This window comes from Macrobrachium rosenbergii, chromosome 58, assembly GCF_040412425.1.
Source record: "Macrobrachium rosenbergii isolate ZJJX-2024 chromosome 58, ASM4041242v1, whole genome shotgun sequence".
Taxonomy (NCBI): Eukaryota; Metazoa; Arthropoda; class Malacostraca; order Decapoda; family Palaemonidae; genus Macrobrachium; species Macrobrachium rosenbergii.
This window is the reverse complement of record NC_089798.1, coordinates 15,161,291-15,182,201: the sequence shown is the minus strand read 5'-3', so window position 1 is coordinate 15,182,201 and position 20,911 is coordinate 15,161,291. Positions and strand designations below refer to the sequence as shown.

The following is a 20,911-nucleotide window of genomic DNA, read 5'->3' as shown; positions in this document are numbered from 1 at the left end:
ATTCACCTGAAGTGACAGTTATTATTACTGAATACCAGATAAATCAGCAGCCTCTTAGGACCTGGCACCACTGGAAACAATCCTTAAATACTATGTTTAAGCCAATAACTGTACAAAAGTTGGCAATGACGTATGAAAGGAGATTGATGCCGAGTGCTTTTCAGATTCTCCTAGAACACCTGGATATGACCATCATGACCACCATTCTGTCTCCGACTGTTTTATAGGAATTGATAGCTATTCCAGAGCAGCCAACAGCATTAGAGTTGTAGAAGGAAAAACCAGGTCAGCTTGATGTCCTGACAACTTTTAAACAAATGTTTAGCGAATCTCTACTGTGGATGGGAAGGCAAGTTGGATGACTTGCTGATAACTCTTCTACCTGAATCTGCTGGAAAAGGTGCACTGCAACTTCCAGAAGCCTGGGAGTCATGGGAATTATCGATGATGAAGAACCAAACTTGTTTGCTACTGAAAATCAAGTCTAATGAATCTGCAGATGTAGAACACTTAGTTTCTATTCCTGCACCTTCAAACCATCAATCTGGTCATATTGAGAGGGATTGGTTGCTTCCAACTTTTAGCTCTTCTAGTTCTGATGCTGTAAAGCTCTCAGCCAGGGACATGCCAGCTAAAAGGAATGTTATGGTGGACCAGGTCAACCCTTTTGGGCCACTGGTTGGGATAGATTGGTCTCTAGTTTCTTGTAGCAGGAAAAGACTGTTTGAGGTTTTGGGAACTAGTGATCAGCCTGTTTACCACACAGTTATACAGGAAAATCCTGGTGTTCTGTTCTTCTGTTCCAAATTACGGCTATCTTGAAATATGCCTTCCAACAGCCCTTGGGACATCTGGATATCTTCACTTTTCCTCTTGTCAGCTTGATTTGCTGAGTGTTCAACCAATGTTTGTCACTCCAGGTCTCAAATAATCCAGTTAGTTCCTCATTGGCCCCATATTGAGTTGTATCCAGGACTGTTAGTTCTGGTCGAGGCACCCAGGGATTCTCCTTTGGTCCACTCTTCTTTGTTAGCCACATGTTTTGAAAACCTCAAGTATACAGTATACCAGTTAGTGCACCATTGTCTCTGGCTGGTGACATAGAAGGGGGTCTCTTCAGTTAGAATTACTTTGCAGCAGATTGCAGTGAACCTTATTGCCCTGCCTTGAGCCAAGTCTTCAAACTGAAAGGAACAACCCTCTTCTCCTTGGTACTGATGTCCATACTCATAGGAGCTTTGCACAGTTTTGCCTATCTCATTAGCTTTGGTCTCCAGAGTGGGATGTGACTTTCATCCTATACTCCTCCACAGCCTAATTCAGGCACTTAGAGCCCTTGGGAGAGGTCTCAGATTGAGACCTCACACTCAAGATTTGTTCTGCTAGTCTTAGCCTCATTGTTGCACTTTGATGAGTTGCACAGCCTTTTGTGGCCTATCTGGTTCAGAGAACTGTGGTGCCTGTGTTCTTGTTCACGAGTTTATGGTTAAAACTCAAAACCCATCAGTTTCTGATGAGAAATTTGAGGATTTCAAGGTTAATTCCTTCCAAGAATTTGTTTGTGGAGAGCCAGATTAGATGCTTTCGTGTTCAGTGACAACCAGACCTAAGCTAGTGTCAAGGTTCTCTTTGTAGAACTGACAGGTACAAGAAGTTGGTTCTCTAATTACCCTCTCTTTCTCGGTTCATCAAGCGATCACATAGTTCCTCCTTTAAGGAGAACAGATGTCCAGTCTGGGATGTTAGTCTACCCTTGTCTCTGCTGCATAGATAAGTACAGATCTTATGTATGCATCGTAAGTTTTTGGTCTGTTGATGGGATTCTTTTGTATACCAATACATCAACAATCTCTTCCAGCTTTTGTTATTTTTCTTACTGCCCTGTCAGTACTGGCTTTCCCAAGGCAATTTGTCTTTACGGTACTATCTCCTGTAAGACCTGCCTTCACCATTTGCTGTTATATATTGCAGGCAGTCAATGCCGTGCTCTCAAAACATATAATGCAACCCGAGGATCTCTTGTGACAACATATTTTACATGTGATACATAATACTGAGTTTACCCATACACCTTTCCCAAAGCATTCACATAGTTACTTTTTAAGTCTGAAGTTTTTTTTTTTTTTTATGTTCCAGCCACCATATGTTTTGTTTTTACCTGTGTAGATTTCTGCACATCTACAACCTTTTTCTTTGATTGGGCTGATAACACCAAGTGAGCTGCATATAGCATCTCCCTTTGTGCCTACTTCCAGTGTCATGATGAACAGCAAATAATTTAGGATTCTTTTTGTCATTAGTTCTTAAGAAGATCGCAAGGAAGTTGTTCATTGTGAGTTATAGAATTTAGCAATGAAAGGAGGACTAAAAATTATCAAAATTCTCAATTATATATATTGACCAAACATTTTTACATTCACAGGTGAGTAATCTTCACACATCTTCAGCCTGCTGTGCTGTAGGGATGCCACGGGGACCATACAAGTTTCTCAAAAATAATGATGTTGTATATCCACCAACACCCTTTGGTGAAAAAGAGAGACATGCAGTAAGTAGTAGCATTTTTCTTGCATTAATATTTTTTCTTAAAATTACAAGAAAACTAGGGGAGAGACTGCATCAATTTTTAGTATGTTCACATGAAATTATAAACCATAGTTTAATATATAACACTAAGCAAATAATTACATAGCTATAGTTTCTACTTTAAACGGCAGCTCAAGAATTGAAAATTTGCAGTAGCGCTCTTTTGTTTTGGTGCAGGTAAGTGCCCCGCCCACTTTTGGGGAAGAATAGGTGCAACATAGCTAAAGAGCTCAATTCGTTTCTGCCGTTGATGACCGAACATCAGTCATTCAGCAGCTGTGTTTTGTTAATTCAGGAGTAGTTTCACCAGATGGTTTGGTTGTCTGTCAAAGGATTTGGTGAAGTATTCTTTCATTTGGTAGCCTCCGAGCTATATTTTCATAGCTTAGCTTAGTTTAGCCTTTTTTCAATTTTTTTGACTATCATGTCAGACACGAGTGTGACCAGTAACCGGTATTGCAGCAAAGGCTGTAATACTAGGTTGACTTCATTTAAATATGACGAACATTCTGTTGTTTTCACTGGCGTGAACAAGTATGTTCCCACAACCTGACTTGCGAGGAATGTAAGGATTGGGAGTAAGTAAATGGAAAGTGTTGACCAATCATTTGGATAAATTAGAGAAAGCTAGGCTTAGGAAAGCGGCTGCTAGAGCCGAGGCTAGAGCTTCTGTGTCCTCTACCCCTAAACCGGCTTTTTCTACACCTTTGACTTCTTGTTCCCCGATTCCTACTTCTCTCGGTCTTCCTACAGCTCTGTTACCTGGCTCCCTTCCCTCTGAACCTAGTGCCATCACCAGTCTTGAAGCTTGGATGGATAAGAAATTTGATGCTTGAGTAAGTACTGTTGCTCAGATAGGAGTGTCTGTAAAAGTTCTTTTGGACAAAGCAAATGAAGATAGTGCAAATATTGGTGCAAGTGCTAATGCCTGCACCCGGGTTAGTTTTGTGGAGGGGGAGGCTACTCGGCTTACCAATGCTCCTAGACGGAGGTCCCTGCCCAACTCCCCTGCACCTGGGAGGAGGCAAACCATAAGTCCAAGGGAGGTTGGTGGGGTTTGCCCATTAGTAGTTGCTTCCTCAGCTGAACCTGTTGCTGTTTCCCAGGTTTTGGCAACCAAACGCTGGAAATGTTTCCAATTGGATCACACCTTATCTTCCAGTGATTCAGATTCGGAACCCAAGGGACACAGTCGATGTTTTTAGAAGTCTTCTAGGCCTTTGAAGAGGCACGTTGTGGATGTACATCCAGCGCTACCTCGCAAGTGCTATAAAGATCAAGAGCTCTCTTGCAGCTATTGGGAGGATAGAGAGCTCCCATTGGCTCGTAAGCACCCATTGGCCCCCAAGCGCCAAGTGGCTCATAAGAGCACTTTGGGATCTCCCTCTCCTGTTGGATCTGGGCTTCCAATGGCTTATAAGCCTGCTGCAGGTTCAGTTCATGCTGTAGCTTCAGACATCCAGTGGCTCCCAGCTCTCCAGCATTGGAATACGATTCTGAGGCTTCAGATTCAGACGTTCCTATTGCTGTAGGTCAACCTGTTTTGGTGCCTTCCGTACCACAGATACCCAAGGCCGTATCCTCTTCACCTGGTGCTGATTGCGCAAAGGCTGCAAGTACATCAGCACTCCAAGACTCTTCTTTGCTTCCCATTCACCAATGTTTAGACAACATCCTGCAACTGTTGAAGAAACCCTTGTCTTCGAAACCAGAAGAACTGCAGCAGGATTTGGCACTTTCCGCTGCATCCTCAGCAGAGGAGGAACCTGAACCAGAACAACCTTCATCAGCCTACGCCTCATTAGTGAACTATTTTCTGTTCTGCTTCCCGACATATTTCTCCACCTTGCCTCCTTCTTCCCCAGGATCATTGTTCTTGTTGCATCAGTCCTCGAGTACCACTAGACTCCCGAAGATGGCCTCTTTATCGCTGTCTGAGAAGAGGGAGTTGGGCAAAGCTGTATTTTGTTCTCCTCCTCGGCTTTCCAAAAGGAGATATGTATTCTATGCAACCAGGGAAGCTCATTCCTTGGGAGTTTCTGTCTCCTCTCAAGGGGATTTCTCCGGTCTGATTGACTCTGCTCGTTGTCTAGCCTTCAGTGCAGCGAAAATTATGTTTTTGCCTTCTGAGCTTGACCGCCTAGTTAAAGATATTTTTAAAGTATTCAAGATCTTCAGTTTCCTTGACTGGACAGTGGGTGCATTAACCAAGAAAATTGAGGATTTTGTTCCCTCCAAGACAATGTTGCAGTCCTGTCGTGTGTGGACAAGGCGGTTTGAGATGGGGCAGGAGTTAGTTGCCCTTTTTACGTTATGCATGCTGAAGAAAAGAGACATCTGGTGTTCTTTCACCACTAAAGTAGTGACACCGTCCCAGAGATCTGCTCTTCTTTTCGCCCCTCTGGACAGTACCAGCCCGTTTCCTCGAACGGCATTAGAGTGGGTAGTTATGGAATTGCAAAAAAAGGCCATTCACGACTTGCTAGCGCAGCTGTCCAAGCGAACGAAGGAATCTAACTGAACACCTGCGGTTTCATTTAATCCTCGGCCTTTCACTCCTCTCCAGCCACGGCCCTTTTGAGATAACAGAGGAAGAGCTTCCTTGCACCCATGCACGAATCCCAGATCTGCCTGCCCTATCAACAAGAAGTCCTCATCTAGACCAGTCTCTAGCAAGTGAGGCTTTGGTCCTCCGTTTACCTGTGAGCGCCAGACTCCTACACTTCTGGAAACAGTGGGATGCCAGATCAGTAGAACCATGGGTACTATGGGTTCTCAAGGAAGGATATGCAATCCCCATCAAGGAGACCCCACCTTTGTCGCCTGTGCCCATTGCCTTGAAGGCGTACTCAGTAGGCTCCGAGAGATTTTCGGCCCTCTCAAGGGAAGTCACAGCTCTTCTCCACAGGAGAGCTATAGAGGAGGTAGTAGACTTGTCTTCGGAGGGGTTTTACAACTGCCTCTTTGTAGTCCCCAAAACCTCCGGGGATTGGAGGCCAGTCCTGGATGTAAGGGCTCTGAACATCTTCGTCCAAACCACGAAGTTCAGGATGCAGACGAACAGCTCAGTTCTTGCTGCAATTTCTCAAGAAGATTGGATGGTCTTGATAGACATGAGAGACTCTTACTTTCATATCCCAATACACTGGGATTCCAGGAAATTCCTGAGATTTGTCTTTCAGGACAAAGTTTTCCAATTTCAGGCTCTATGCGTCGGGTTGTCAACAGCCCTTTAAGTCTTCACCAGGGTTCTTGCTCCTCTATCTCAACGGCTTTATCTAATTGGTGTGAAAGTTTGTATATATCTGGATGCCTGGCTCCTACGATCATCATCCCAGAAGAAGTGCACGGAGGACCTTCGTAGAACCCTACAGTTAGCCCGGGAGTTGGGCATTTTAATTGACCAGGAAAAGTCCCAGCTAGTCCCTTCTCAGACAATAGTCTATTTTGGGATGAAGATAGACTCTCGGGCTTTTCGGGCTTTTCCGTCTTCAAACCTGCTCGGCCAACAACTGGATGACCCTTCTAGGGACTCTTTCCTCCGTAGAGGTGTTCATTCCTTTGGGGAGACTGCATGCGAGGCCTTTGCATTTCTTTCTGAAGGCCAGTTGGAACAGGAAGATTCTTCCAGATTCCTTCGTATTCCCCATCTCACAGGAAATAAAAGATCTTCAGTGGTGGCTCGTAGGAGGAAGGTTCCACTCAGGGAAGTCCCTATCTCATCCGAACCCGAACCTGTCATTGTTCTCCGATGCATCGGACCTAGGTTGGTGAGTAACACTAGGATGGTTAGAAGTGTCAGGGAAGAGGTCCCTTCAAGAGAGGAAACTGCACATAAATCTGAAGGAGCTGAAGGTGATTCACCTGGCACTTCAACATTTTGCCGCAGTAACTCGAAACTCAGTGATTGTGGTTCATTCCGACAACACAACGGCTCTGGCTTATATTCGAAACCAAGGAGGCACTTGCTCTCTGTTGCTGTGCGAGTTAGCGAGGGATCTCCTTCTTTGGGCGCACAACAACGATACACATATTCTTCAGGGCAAGTAAAACGTATTAGCGGACGAATTGAGCCGTTGCAAGCAGGTTTTACCCATGGAATGGTCACTGAATCCACGGGTGTGCACCGAACTGTGGAAACTGTGGGGAACACCGTGGATAGACTTGTTTGCAACGTCCAGGAACCATCGCCTCCCCTTGTATTGCTCTCCAGCACCAGACCCTTAGGCATGGGCAACGGATGTGATGCTTCAGGATTGGTCACATCTGGAAATGTATACCTTTCCTCTGTTCAGTCTAGTAAGAGACGTGATCAACAAATTCAAGACTTCTTATCACACATTGATGATCCTAGTAGCTCCTTTTTGGCCTCAAGAGGAGTGGTTTCCAGACCTTCTAGAACTTCTGTCGGACTTTCCGCGGCTCCTCCCTCAGAGGAAAGATCGCAGACAACCTCACTTCAACTGATATCATCATGGTTTGTCCACTCTCACTCTGACAGGCTTCAGACTGTCAGGAAGCTTGTCAGAGTGAAAGGATTTTCAAGAGAAGTTGCGAATGATATTGCAAAATGTAGATGCAAATCTTCTTCAAGGCTCTACCAGGCCAAGTGGGCAGTTTTTATGAGATGGTGTAAAGAACATAACATCTCTTCTTCTTCTACCTCTGTAGTCCAACTAGCCGAATTTTTACTTTACCTAAGATCTTTGAGAGGCCTTTTGATGTCTATAATAAAGGGTTACAGATCCATGCAGAACTCAGTGTTCAAGCATAGAGGTGTGAACATCTCTTCAGACCTGGACATTTCAGACTTGGTCAAGTCTTTTGACACCAGGACATGGAAGTCTCAGCAGCCTGTGTCTTGGAACCTAGACGTAGTCCTGCATTGGTTGTCAGGCCCTCCTTTTGAACCTATGCAGGTGTCTTCCTTTAGGGATCTGTCTAGAAAGACACTTTTCTTAATTGCTTTAGCCACAGTGAAAATAATCAGTGAGTTGCAAGCCCTGGACAAACAAGTTGGTTTTTTTGCAAGAGACAGCTATTTGCTCATGTATTTTAGGCTTCTTAGCCAAAAACGAGAACCCGTCTAACCCTTGGCCTCATTCTTTTTCTGGAACGAGAGAGAGTATTGTGCCCAGTGAGAGCATTAAGATTCTGCATCGAGAGAAAGAACCAAGAATATCAGAGGGGATTCAAGTAACCTCTGGTGTTCTGATAAGAACCCTTTACGTCCTCTCTCCAAGAATTTCTTTCTTTTTGAGAGACATTATTGTAGAGTCTCACTTGGGAATTCATGAGGATAATTTATTGTTGTTAAAGGTAAAAGCACATGAGGTACGGGCAGTAGCCACTTCGTTGGCTTTTAAACGCAACCTCTCTCTAGCTACCATAATCTGATCTACTTATTGGAGGTGTTGCTTGGTCTTCGCCAACTATTATTTACAGGATGTTGAAATTGTGTTCGAGGACTACAGTATGCTGGGTCTGTTTTCCGCAGCTGGCGTGGCAATAGGGAATGAGGGGTAGGAGTGATCCTCCTATTTCTCTATCTCCTAGCCTTGACTAAGGTTGTTGAGTTTTTGGGAAGCCGGGGGTACTTAGTACCTGGAGTGCCCTCCGATCTTCGTTTTTAATGGATGGGTAATGCTTTAAATGTTTTAAATGGTGTACAGGTAATGTAATTTTATGGTTGTGTGTTAGTTGATGTCTATGTGTCGCCCAGGGCAAGGGCAATTGTTTTGTTTAAGCTTGTCGAGTCATAGAACTACTCCCTGACCACAAAGCTCCCACTGAAATAGGGGGAATCCACACACTACCGGTCATGTCCCTACGGGTCGAGCCCCCTCGATTTGGGACCACCTTGACATGGTGAGGGGGCTCTTGAACCCCAGGAATCTGTTCCCAGGTTTGAGTCCAAGAGTCCCATAGACCATTATATATTTCTTTGAATTAATTTTTGTGGAATGTTCCACTTTTGTTAAAATTTATTGGACCTGATAAACACGAAGAGATATCACAACTGGGATTGGGTTTATGTCCGAAGCTAAATAGTGGGAACTGTGGTAGGACCATCAGCTGCCTGATAATGTTCAGACCTGAGAGATATCAGGCGGAACTATTCTTTAGGGCTGGACCACGGATTCCAGGGGGCTCCCATTCTGGGGATAGGACTCTAGGCATTCTGTCTGGTTTGCCCATAACACGATTAGAGTGGGGATGATAGTATTCTCGTAATGCCTTCAGCCCTAGCAAGCAGGTTTGGCTTACAATTGGGCCACTATAATCGTGTTGTGCCATCCCCTATGGGGTAGGGTAGGGTCGCGGACATTTGGGAGTCAGTTCTCACCTGTGCTATTGGTGGAAGAATAATCCCCATGAAAGGCTTATATCTTTTTAAGGTTTTCAGGTTTATTATTATTTTTTTTCTTTACCCCTCAAATCTTTATATTGCAACTCCCTGAACACCTGAATTCACCCTTAATCACACCAGCCTGAACAACTCTCAATTACCCATCCCATTAGTGGGAATTTTAACAGCCAGCGTTACCAACGCTGCAGGTAAAATATTGTCACTTGAGCTACCATAACAAATGGTTGGCAATGCTGACACAGGTGTGCGCCGACACGCCCCATTTTTGTCAATTGCTTTTTGTTCGTGAAGACCTGGATTGTATTTGACGGTTTTTCTCCTGGATTTTCTGGATATCTTCAACATGGAACGTCTTTTGGATTTGAACTCTTTGGTTCCCGGTCTCAATTGCTCATCATGGACTTTTTCACCTTCTGCTACTGCGCCATCGGTTTTGACGTCGACCTCGACTGCCCCTACGACGGTGGATGCTGGCACTCATTGCTGCTTCTTCCTGCAAGAGACGGATGAGTACCTTGAGACACGATAGACATTCTGTCAGGTATGTAGGAAGGTTAAGTTTGATGTGCAGACTCAATGCGATGAATGTTCCGATTGGAAGCCACAAGAGATGGAGGATTACATTCGTCATCGCAAGTCTTTGGCTAGTAAGGGCGGCAAATGTCAGTCAGATTCTTCGTTGCCTCAAGTATCTCAGGCCTCTGCTACAGATCAGTTGATGGATTTAGCAAGTTCAGAGGTAGTCAAACAGGTAGAGGATAGGATTGCAAGTAGTATGGAAAATTTAGTAGCTAATCTTTCAACATTTCTCAGATAGGGATAGTAGTAGTGTTAGGATGTCTAATCTTTCTTCCTTTTCAGCTCCCCTGTCTGTTCCAGAACCAGCCCTAATGGGTGCTGAGGGTAATGGAGAACCGCAAAGCCTCCGAGTGGGTAGGTTCTCCGGCCCCCTCAGTGCGGAGCAGGCAGTGAAGGATCCCCCCCAACCCCCTTGTAGTATTTATAAATTTAATGTTGACAATGTTAGTCAGGATCAAGATCTAGGTGTGATAAAGGAGGATAGGTCTGGGTTAGGTAGTGAGGAGAAGGTGTTAAGGGTGCAGAGTCGTTCTCCTGGAAGGGGATCCGGTTTCGGGTTCGAGTGTTTTTTGTGCTCTGGCAAGAGTTTTGCCTTCATCGCTTCTTTTCGGTCTGGCTCAGTCCCGAGTCAAAGTTTCAGTTCCGGTGGTGCAGAATCCTTCTGCTCTAGCTCCTAACTCACTTCCGACTGTTTCTGAATCTCCTACTGTAGTTTCCCCCTTCTCTGTGTTTTCTACTCCCCCATCTAGTAAGGTAGGTTCTGGTGTGTCCTTTCGGCTTCTATAAGTAGTTGCGGGACCTGCAATTGGATGTGGCAGAATATAAGGCGGCTTCGCTGGGTCTTTAGATAGGTACAGACCTATGGTGAGAGGTTATTTTTGAATGGTTTCTCTAACATTAGAGAGTATGTGACACAGTAGTGTCCAGAATTCATGTCAGATATGTTTCAGGATTATTGAGGGGGGCCGGATTTGGTGTACCTTCTGTCCTTTTCGTTCTAAGTTTTCTTCTGGGTTATCTGTCGCTTCATCTCCTGCTCCCACATTCTCTGTTGCTCCTTTTTCAGTCTCCTCTTCGGTCTCTTCTTCTTCTGCTCTGGTCTTTCCGGCGGCTTCCGCATCTTCCATTTTCCCTCCTTCGACTCTTGGCTTTTCTTCTTCTCAGGTAATCTTTTTTATGTGTCTACTATTCCTCTGTCTTCTGCCTTTCCTTCCTCAGTACAGTCGGGTTGTCTGTCGCTTCATCTCTTGCTCCCACATTCTCTGCTGCTCTTTTTTTTCAGTCTCCTCTTTGGCCTCTTCTTCTTCTGCTCTGGTCTTTCCTGCGGCTTCTGCATCTTCTGTTTTCCCTCCTTCAACTTTGGCTTTCCTCCTCTCAGGTAACTTTTTTTTATGCGTCTCCTATTCCTCTGCCTCCCACCTTTCCTTCCTCAGTACAGTCTTCTCTGGTAGGAGGAGCTTCCGGACAGGTGAAAATGCAGTTTCAGCAGAATTTGGCTGCAGGCGTTTCATGTTCCATCCCTTCGGGTCTTGCTTCCGCTCACTTGTTCCAGTATCAGGTATTTCACAGGGTTTGCCTGCCCGTGGTTTTGGCAGGGCTTGCGGTACCTTCTTTGAGCAGTCTGCGGTTTTCATTGCCTGCATTTCCACGGCAGTAACTCCAAGGGTAGCTTCTACCTCTCATTCTCCCTCCTTGTTCTTCATCCTCTTCCATCCCTCTGCAAGCAGTTTCGTTTGCGCATCCTCCCCAATGGTTAGCAGTGTGGGTTTGGCTACTCTCACTCGTCTTCCCCTTGGTAATAATAGGGAATTGGCTCTGGGTTTTTCTTGGTTCAGCCTTCTCTTCTTCGTGGCGGGTTCAACTCTGCGGATTCAGCTCTGGGTACCCAATTAGGTGTGGGTGCTCAGCATTCTGGTTAGGGTGATCTGCTAGCAGGACTCTTCATCGTTGTCCGGGCTTTGTTCAGTTCTTCCTCCTTCATTGGTCTTAGACCGTTCGGACATTGCGGAACAGAATTCTCATCCAGAGGTGCAGGAGATTCTGGCAGACTTAGAATGTCCTCTTGCCAGCAGTAACGGTTACGGACGCACACGCATGCTTGAGTATGTTACTTCTTTGTACTCTCAAGCAAGAGCTCCGGACCTCCCATTTAGTCAGTTCAGTCTTTTGTTTTTTTGAGGCTTTTTATGCCACTAAGCCAGCTCCTGCCTCTTTTTTGTGCTGGCTGGTTTGGTTCGATCAGGTTAGACAGGCTTTGGATGAGGCGGATGGTTGTTTAGCATCGGTAGTGGCTTCTAATAGACAGGACTCTTCTCTTTTCTCTCTGCGTAAGGTGATTTATGCAGTTTGAGGTAACCCTTTGGCAGTTGTCAGGTTGCCATTCAATGAATCGGTTGAGGCAATCCTGTCTAAGCCTCCGGCGTTATCTTGGCTCGTAGGGACTTCTCTTGGGGAAGCAGGTGCTTGGAGGATGTGTTGCGCAGTCAGACTGAGACTCTTGCGCACTCTCTCTGGACGCTGTCAGGTTTACTGTAATGGGGTTCTAAAGAGTGATGGCTATGTCCCTTCGGATCCGTGGCTGTTTGCAGCCTAATAAATTTATCTCGAGGGGTCTGGCTCACCAGGCGAATGCCTTGGCTTCATCTGTGACGTTTGGAGCAGAAAAGTCGAAATTTTCTATCTTGGTCATCTTCCCCCTCAGTATCCGGACGTTCATAGGAGGGATTGCTTAGAACACCTTAGCCTTAGCTAATTCTTGTTCAAGGATGATGACATAGCCAGTATGATGAATGTGGTTGCTTCTAACTCATGTCTCCAGGGTCGGCAATTATGCATCATCGAGGTTTCAGTGTGTTGAGGTATCTAGACGATTGATTGATCCTTGCCTCCTCTCTAGAGGAGCTAGTAAGAGCGAGGGAATTCTTATGGAATTTTTAACCTATTTAGGTAGGAGGATTCTCTCTCTTCCTTTGAGGGTTTTCCCAACCTTGGAGAGGATCCAGTCGGTCCTTCAGCAGGTAGAGGGTTCCTGTCCAGCAGGGAACGGCCAGTACCAGCTTGGAGAAGCCTCTTAGAGAGAATGTCTCTCTCTCTCTTTTAATTTCAGGGTCTTGTCTCCAGATGCACTCTCTTCAGGTATGTCTCAGGAATCACTGGGACTTCCGCAACGAGAACGCAGTTATAGTCGGGAAAGATTCTTGCCTGTTGGATCATCTATGGTGGTCAGAAGAAGTGCATCTGACACCAGGAAGGTCTATCGACTCCCCTCTTCCCGCCGTTCATCTGTACGCAGATGCCTCAGATCAAGGTTGGGGAACAACCTTTCGAGGAAATCCAGGCCTCAGGCCTCTAGGGGGGTTCGGGAACGAGAGTAGTCAATAAATCTTCGGGAAATCAAGGCTGTAAGGAAGCCCTCAGTTGTTTTCAGTCCTAGTGCGCAACAGAGTAGTAGCTATGTTTAGCGACAGCGTAATTGCCATGTCGTATCTGAAGAACTTGTGGGGGGGCGAAACAGGCTCAACAGAACTCAGTACTATAGAACAAAGAGTCCCGAGAGGGTGCGAAGAACGAAAAGTGTCTCTTCTTCCCCATTTATATCGGGGAGTCTCAGCGTACTGGCCAATTCGCTAAGTTGCTCCCGTCAGATATTGTGGGGAAAAGTGGACTTTGGCTCTGAAAGTAATATGTCAGGTTCTCCGGAAGTGGCCAGCAACTGTGGACTTATTTGTGATGTGATTAAACATTGTCTTCTTCCAGTTTATTTCTCACCAGTGGTGAGACGTTACAAATTGGAATCACATGCAAGTGTATGCCTTTCCTCCATCCAGTCTCATTCATCAGGTAATAAGGAATCAGAGTGTCAAGATGTCTATGACTCTTAGCTCCTCCATGCCCTAACACACTCATTTCTGGAACTCAGAGTAATTCCGATGTCCCTACCCATGTGAAAGTTCTTCTCAGTCAAGATTCTCACCATTATCATTCAACCCTCGCATGCTGTACCTAGTTGCAGGGCGACTGTAGAGAGAGCTGCTAGACACTCCAGACTCCCTAAAGCTGTGGCTAGACAGCTTTCTCTTAGCTTGAGAAAAAATAAATTATAGTTTAGTTTTACCAGACCACTGAGCTGATTAACAGCTCTCCTAGGGCTGGCCCGCAAGGATTACACTTATTTTACGTGGCTATTGGTTACCAAACCCAACGTGCTGACCTACAGCTTATTGTGGAATCCGAACTGTTATAGCAGCTAATGAATTTCTATCACCAGAAATAAATTCCTCTAACTCTTCATCAGCCAAGTGGCTAAATCGAACTCTTTTAGCTTGAGAAAGTCAACCTGTAAGCCATACCAGGTTCAGCTGGACAAGGTATAGAAGTTAGTGTCGTAAGGAAGGTCATTCCATCTCTAGACCTTCCATAGCCAAAATAGCTGATTTTCTTTTATTCCTTCAGAAAGTCAAGGGTCTTTCATATTCGGCTACTTCTGACTACTGCTCAACAATTAGTGGTACAGTTAGTTTCCACCTTCCTTGAAATCTCTAGTAGTAAGATAATCAATGATTTATTACATTCTTCTAAGATTGAACATCTTGTCTTGCTGACTCGGTTCCCTCTGTGGGACTTGTCAGAAGTACCTCAATATTTTTCTTGCGTTCCCCTGCCTTTGAACCCATTGAAGCTATAACGTTAAGACACTGACTAAGAAGTTGCGTTTTCTTACAGCTTTAGCTTCAGCTAGAGGGTTGGGCAAGCTTCAGGCAGTTTCTAGGTTGGGTTCCTATGCGAGGAAATGATACATATTTGTTTGTCTTCCGGAATTTGTGGCGAAGACAGAGTCGGAGGTTAAAACTCTGCCTCGTTCGTTTAAAGTTCTTTATCTGCAAGTGTTCGTTACCGGCGATCCAACGGAGATATCTTTATGTCCGGTGCGAGCATTAAAGTCTTTTTATCAAGGGTTGAGAAACTCCGTCCACTTCTGCGTACACTTCTTGTCTCTGTGGAATCCTTCGTTCCGCTGTCAAAGAATGTGATTAGTTACTTTCGGAGGGAGGTGATTTCCCGGGCTTCTCAAGGTTCTTCTTCATCATCTTCAGCTCTGTATTTCCCTGACCACACAGTATTCGGAGTATGCCCACTTCATCTTCCTTTTTAAGGAATTATTCAGTGCCGTCTATTCTGGAGGTAGCTTTTTGGAAGTCCGTCTCAGTGTTTACTTCCTTTACTTAAGAGACGTTCGATTCACCTCGTAGCGTGTAGCGGCCAAGTCTACTATGTAGGGTGCGTTCATTTTAGCTGAGGTGGTATTCGCTTAGTGCGGAGGTTTGGAGGGTGATTCTCTTAGTCCACGTGTAGCGGTGAAGTCGATTATCTAGGGTGCCTTCATTTAGCTGAGGTGGTATTCGCTTAGTGAGGAGATTCTTAGTTAACCAGATAGAGGAATTCCATTTAGTCTTTAGAATTCTTAGACAACAGTGATAGTATAATCACATGAACTTAGGTTTAGTACATTTTAAGTAGCTTAGTCTTTGATAGTTTCCCTATAAGAGTCCAAGGAGGTGCTCTAGTAGGCTAGGCTCTTTCGTCGGTGCTGAGATACTTCTTCGCTCGTTGATCGTCAGGCCTTATCCGGAGGATCAGCGGCTCGGCATACTGCTTCATTCCCCTCCCATACATGAGAGGCTCAGAATAGCCACATGGGAGGTTCATTGTACTCCTCCATATGTGAGAGGTTCTGAAGAACCACATGGGAGGTCGTTGATTCTCTTGATCGGCGCGATCAAAGTATTCTCCAGTATGTTTCGTCACCAATAGCATCGATTGATAAGGTGAATGTACAACTAAATAGATATCCTAGGCAGAGCAGATCGGTGAGCTGCCATCTCTGTGGTTGTAAAAAGGGGTGTGCCGCAAACTTAGATGGTTCTCCCAGAGGGACAGCAGCTCTGCACTCTGCCTCATTCTCCTCTTGATTGATATGGTGAGTGTATGACTAAACGGATGTCTTACGCAGAGCAGATTGGTGAGCTACCATCTCTGTGGTTGTCAAAGGGGTGTGCAATAGAATTGATCCCTCCTCCTCTAAATGTTGTTAATCGGGCAAATTCAGGTGTTCAGAGAGTGTATTGCAATATGAAGTTTTGATAATAAAACTAATATTGTAATACTTACCTGAATGATTCCCACCCTCCTTTCCCCCACATCAATTTGACCTTGAATAAAGCAATTGACAAAAATGGGGTGTGTCGGCGCACACCTGTGTCCGCGTTGCCAACCGTTTGTTATGGTAGCTCAAGTGAAAATATTTTACTTGCAGCGCTGGTAACACTGGCTGTTAAAATTCCCACTAGTGGGATGGGTAATTGAGAGTTGTTTGGGCTATTGGGATTAAGGCAAATTCAGGTGTTCTGGTAAGTATTACAATATTAGTTTTACTATGAAAACTTCATGTGTAGCATTTATAAGGATTCGAGTAACCCACCTTGGAGATTGAAATTTCTCCAAATGTTGATGACTTCTCGAAAAATAAATTGACAAAAAGTAGCAATTAACAAATATCCTGATCCCCCTCCTGACTTCCCCTCCCCTTGACCCTCTGGTCATGCTTCATTATTGACAACCTCAAGCAAGGACACGGACTTCTCTGAGAAATCTTCATCCAAAATTAAATCCTCAACACAGCCAGGTTGTGAAAAATTTGAGAGTGCTCCATATCAAAGACTTACCAGTCTGTTGTGATTACGAAATGATCTCAATAGCTCTGAAATCATTTGGAACTGTTGTAGAAATCAGGATGAACTTTATTGATATTGAATGTAAATGGGAAGTGCGGATTACCTTTAGTAGCCATGATGAGGCTCTAAAGGCTAGTAGTATGATCAGTGCCATACAAATAAGTCAAGCTACAGTATGGGGAGCCTTAACAAGCGAAGTTCCCAAAGACATGGACATTTATGTACCATCTAAATGGGCTCAGGATAAACCAGAGAGAAACCAGAATGCAGAAACAAGGACTCCTAGACCTCTTATGTGGGTGGTAGCTTCAGCCAAGGAGGAAAATTATAACTACTATAAATTTTGCAGGTTTCTTAAGAAAAAGGTGGGAGGAATAGAGAGCAGTGATATTTCTCATTTTGGGAAGAACACTGTTCTTATTCTTGACAAAATCCACAACCCAAGCATATATGTTGACCTTGTTGGATATAAAAAATTATGAAATGATTATGAAGATCAAGCCCCACTTAAGCTTTAGTTGTGGGAGAGGAGTAATATTGAATAAAGACCTTTATGATATAGCAGAAGAAGAAACTCTAGAAATGAGTCCCACTTCAGTCTGGAGAGTGAAAAATGCAGCCGTTGCCAACATGATCATTTTAACCTTCGAAGACTCTGAAGTACCTTCTCATGTCATATTTGAAAATGAAAGGGTACGAGTACATTCTTTCCAGCAAAGACCAATGCAGTGCTATCATTGCTTTGAGTTTGGCCTCCCATCTAAAAACTGAAAAAATGCTAAAATTTGTATAAACTACTCTGGTGTCCATCATGATGATTAATGTAATAGAAAAGCAAAATGTGGTAATTGCCAACTGGAACATAAATCCAATAACAAAAATTGTGCAATTTACAGATTTGAACTAATGCTAAATAACAGGTTTTGACGTAGGAAAAACCTATTTTAATATAGTCCTCAAATAGTTACCCCCATGGTGTGCCAGTGCTCCCATGGTGACTAGACTAGTATCAAAGAAATATTTTTCTAGCCTGGTCTTGTGGCCGGGTATTGTTGTAATAAAACACTCATGTGATAGAGTATAATGGACTCAAAGATAAGAGGGCATTTTCCCTATCTTCAGAATGAACCCAGTTTTTCAACAAAACTGCAAGAAGTGACTATTGGTTTTCTGCCATCTTGTTTTAAACCGGGCAGGCAAAAGACCATCTCCATTACTCTCTGCTGGTCAATGTAGGATTATCCCTTGCACAAATCCCATGTCTTTTGTCAAAGTGGAAGGGTTTTGAGGACTCAACAGCGACTACCAAAAATTTTTTAAATATCTAACTTCCTGGTAGTTACATATATATAGCTTTATCCCGCCGATTAAATCGCTTTCATGGCAGAAAATTCAAAATTCGCGGCAATCGCGAATAGATGGTCAGGTGGCCATACCTGAGCGCCCTCTACCAGGTAACTAGAACCATTCCCAATTGTCCTCAGAAATTCCCTGCCGTCATTCTATCAACACGTTGGAAATTCGCTCTACTTTGGTTTGCTTTACTACAATTGGTGAAGTACCCATTACTTGTTTGGTTTTTAGTTGATGGCTTTCGCTGATTTTGGATCTTCCCTGGATTTTTCGTTTCTCATTGTTAGCCTATCTGTTCGGTTTCTGACTGTTACAATTGTTCTTTGTACTTGCTTTTCAAGATGGCTGACCCTGTTGTTAGAATGTGTGTTAGGGGATGCAAGAACCGGCTTTCCAAGGCTGCTCTTGATCCCCACACAGTTTGTAAGAAATGCAGAGATCATGTGTGTGCACTTGATGATAGATGCAAGGAGTGTGAAAGTTTGTCCGAGAAAGAGTGGAGAGAGTATGATCGCTATGTGAGGCGATTGGAAAAGGACAGAATTAGGAGAGCTAGATCTTCCAGTGTCCTTTCAGCTAGGTCTTCTGATAGTCAAGTCCTTTCTAACTTGTCTGATACTAATATTCCTGATCCTAACCCTAAGGCTTTAGTACCCGATCCTCCTGCGGAGTCGGGAGTAAGTAATCCGTCTTTAAAGGATATAATGGCTGCTATTTCGGCCATAGGAGTTTCTGTACAATCCCTTTCTTCGGATAGGGAAGTGATGTGGGGGGCAGTGCATAGTTTGCAACAAAAGTTCGGTGACAGTGTTAGTGCAGTGGAGGGTGCGTCCGTTCGTGTCTGTCACGCTCCTAGCCCTAGACCTCTTCCATGCTCCCCAACCCCTGGGAGAAGGAACGCCGACAGGCTAAGGGAGGTGAGAGACGTTGAACAACGAGCGGACGTCCCCTCGAGCGATCCTGTTGACGCATCCCAGGGCGCTCCCCTCGCCGCAGGAAAGGCGAGATGAGGACGTGTTCGTCTTCCTCGGATGACGCAAGACCCAGACGTGGTTGGCGTCAATCACAAGAGTCTAGACCTATCAAGAGACGCAGGTCCCCCTTCCCGCTCCAACAACCCTCTTGCAGCAAATGGAGCTCTCCAGAGAGATTCCTGTCGGAAGAAGACGGCGTTTCTGCGCCTAAACAGAGGCGTAAGACGCATAGCTCGTCGGAGGAAGAAGACGTATACATGACTTCAGTTCACGCTTCTCCCCCGCCCCCAGAATGGGACGTGTCGCAAGCTGCGTCACCACCTCTTCATCAAAAGATCCCAGCTAGAGTCTCCGAAGTTGTGGAAGCTAGTGCAGTGCCATCTCCAGTTGTTTCCCAGCAGCAAGTGGCACCTCAAGTAAAGTTCTTGTCGGAAGTCCAGCAGTCCCTTGCGTCTCTTTTTGACTCTTACAAGTCGCAAGGACTAAGAGAAGAAACACACAAGAAGGAATCTAAGGACGTCAACAGACCCAAGAAGAGGGTAAGGCAAGAATCAGAACAACAAGACGCTAACAACCAGCAAGACGCAAACTTCGCGGCAAGTTGCAGCGCTCATAGACGCTTCCCGCTACAAGCCGCACGCTAAGTGACGGGAGGGAACAAGGATCGCGAAGCTCCTTGCAGCAAGTTGGACGCATGCGTGGACGCCGCGCAAGCAGCACGATTCACACGTTTCCCCTCGTTCGACATCGGAAATAGCGGATCCTTTGGAAGAGATCTCGGAAGAGGAAACTCAAGAAACTCTTCATGCCGCTGATCTGAAAAGACTTTTTACTCTTTTGGCGGACTTATTTCCTAACGATTTTCATCAGGCCGTACCTCTCGAGTCCTCCCTCGCAATATTTGATGGTGGTAGACCCAGAAGTCTTCCTCATTCAAGAAGACAGTGTTGGCCAAATCAGTGAAGAGAGCCTTTTCGACACTGAATGATTGGATTTTGAAGAAGAAGGAACAAGGAAAGACAACTTTTTCCTTTCCCCCGACAAGATTGGCTTCTAGATCCAGCGTGTGGTGCGAGACTGGGGAAAACTCTCGGTTTGGGAGTTCCTGCCTCCTCCCAAGGGGACTTCTCCAGACTCGTTGACTCTTCACGGAGAACAGCCATGACTAAAGCCAAGGTTCTGTGGTCCACTTGGAGTTGGATCATTTGCTGAAAGGCGTCTTCAGAACTATTGAAGTCTTCAGCTTGATGGACTGGACTCTTGCAGCTCTTGCAGAGGTTTCAGATCAGAAGAATGACACGCAAATGCACCTTATTGCCTGTCTCGATAAAGCTGTGAGGGACGGGTCGGTCGAACTTTCTGCCCTTTTCACAGCAGGTGTTATCAAGAAACGAGCTATGTTGTGTTCGTTAGTGTCTTCTGGAGTGACTTTAGCTCAGAAATCTGAACTGTTGTATGCTCCCTTATCTAAACAGCTCTTCCCTTCAGAGCTGGTTAAGGACTTATCAGCAGCCCTTGTGCAACAATCAACACAAGATCTGATCACAAGGACTGCTAGGAAAGTTCTTCCGGCAAACTTTTTAGCCAGGAAGGACAAGGAAGCTCCTCCTCGCAGCGTCAGCCCTTTCGTGGGAGAGCCCTTTCGAGAGGAAGTCAGAGAATGGCTGCTGGAGGACAACCGTAAGAACCCCAAGCAGCAACCCAAATCCAAGAAATGATCACAACAACCTCCAGACACAAGTGGGAGCCAGGTTATCCCACTTTTGGCAAGAGTGGAGCCAAAGGGGAGCGGACGTATGGACAGTCGAAGTTTTGAAGGAAGGATACAAGATTCCTTCTAAGGAAGCCCCCTCTTTCACAAGAACCATTGGAGTTGACAGCTACTTACTCGGGAGCAAAGCAGCAGCTCTTCAAGAACAGGTGACCAGATGCTATCAAAAGCAGCAATAGAAGAGGTAAAGGACCTCTCGTCAGAGGTTTTTACAACAGACTTTTCTGGTACCCAAGAGCTCGGGGGTTGGAGACCAGTTCTGGACGTAAGTCCACTAAACAAGCACGTAAGCAAAGTCAAGTTTGCCATGGAGACATCTCGTCAGTCCTAGCAGGCACCAAACAGGAAGACTGGATGGTTTCAATAGACCTACAGGACGCGTATTTTCACGTGCACAATTCACCCGAACTACAGAAAATATCTGAGGTTTGTGCATCTCGGGACAACCTATCAGTTCAGAGCACTTTGTTTTGGACTAAGCACGGCTCCTACGTTTTCTCTCGAGTGGCATCGAACGTAGCTCACTGGTTACATCTAAAAAGGGATA

General features: G+C 45.1%; 1 protein-coding gene across 2 annotated transcripts in view; it reads left to right on the top strand.

The window, feature by feature from the left end:
* The window catches only part of mRpL22 (mitochondrial ribosomal protein L22), an 82,483-nt gene that overhangs the window by 29,991 nt on the left and 31,581 nt on the right, over positions 1–20,911 (top strand). For both annotated transcript variants that reach the window (XM_067101881.1, XM_067101880.1), the window contains exon 3: positions 2,423–2,548. In XM_067101881.1, coding sequence (XP_066957982.1) covers positions 2,423–2,548 — 126 coding nt within the window. The remainder of the gene's footprint in view (positions 1–2,422; positions 2,549–20,911) is intronic.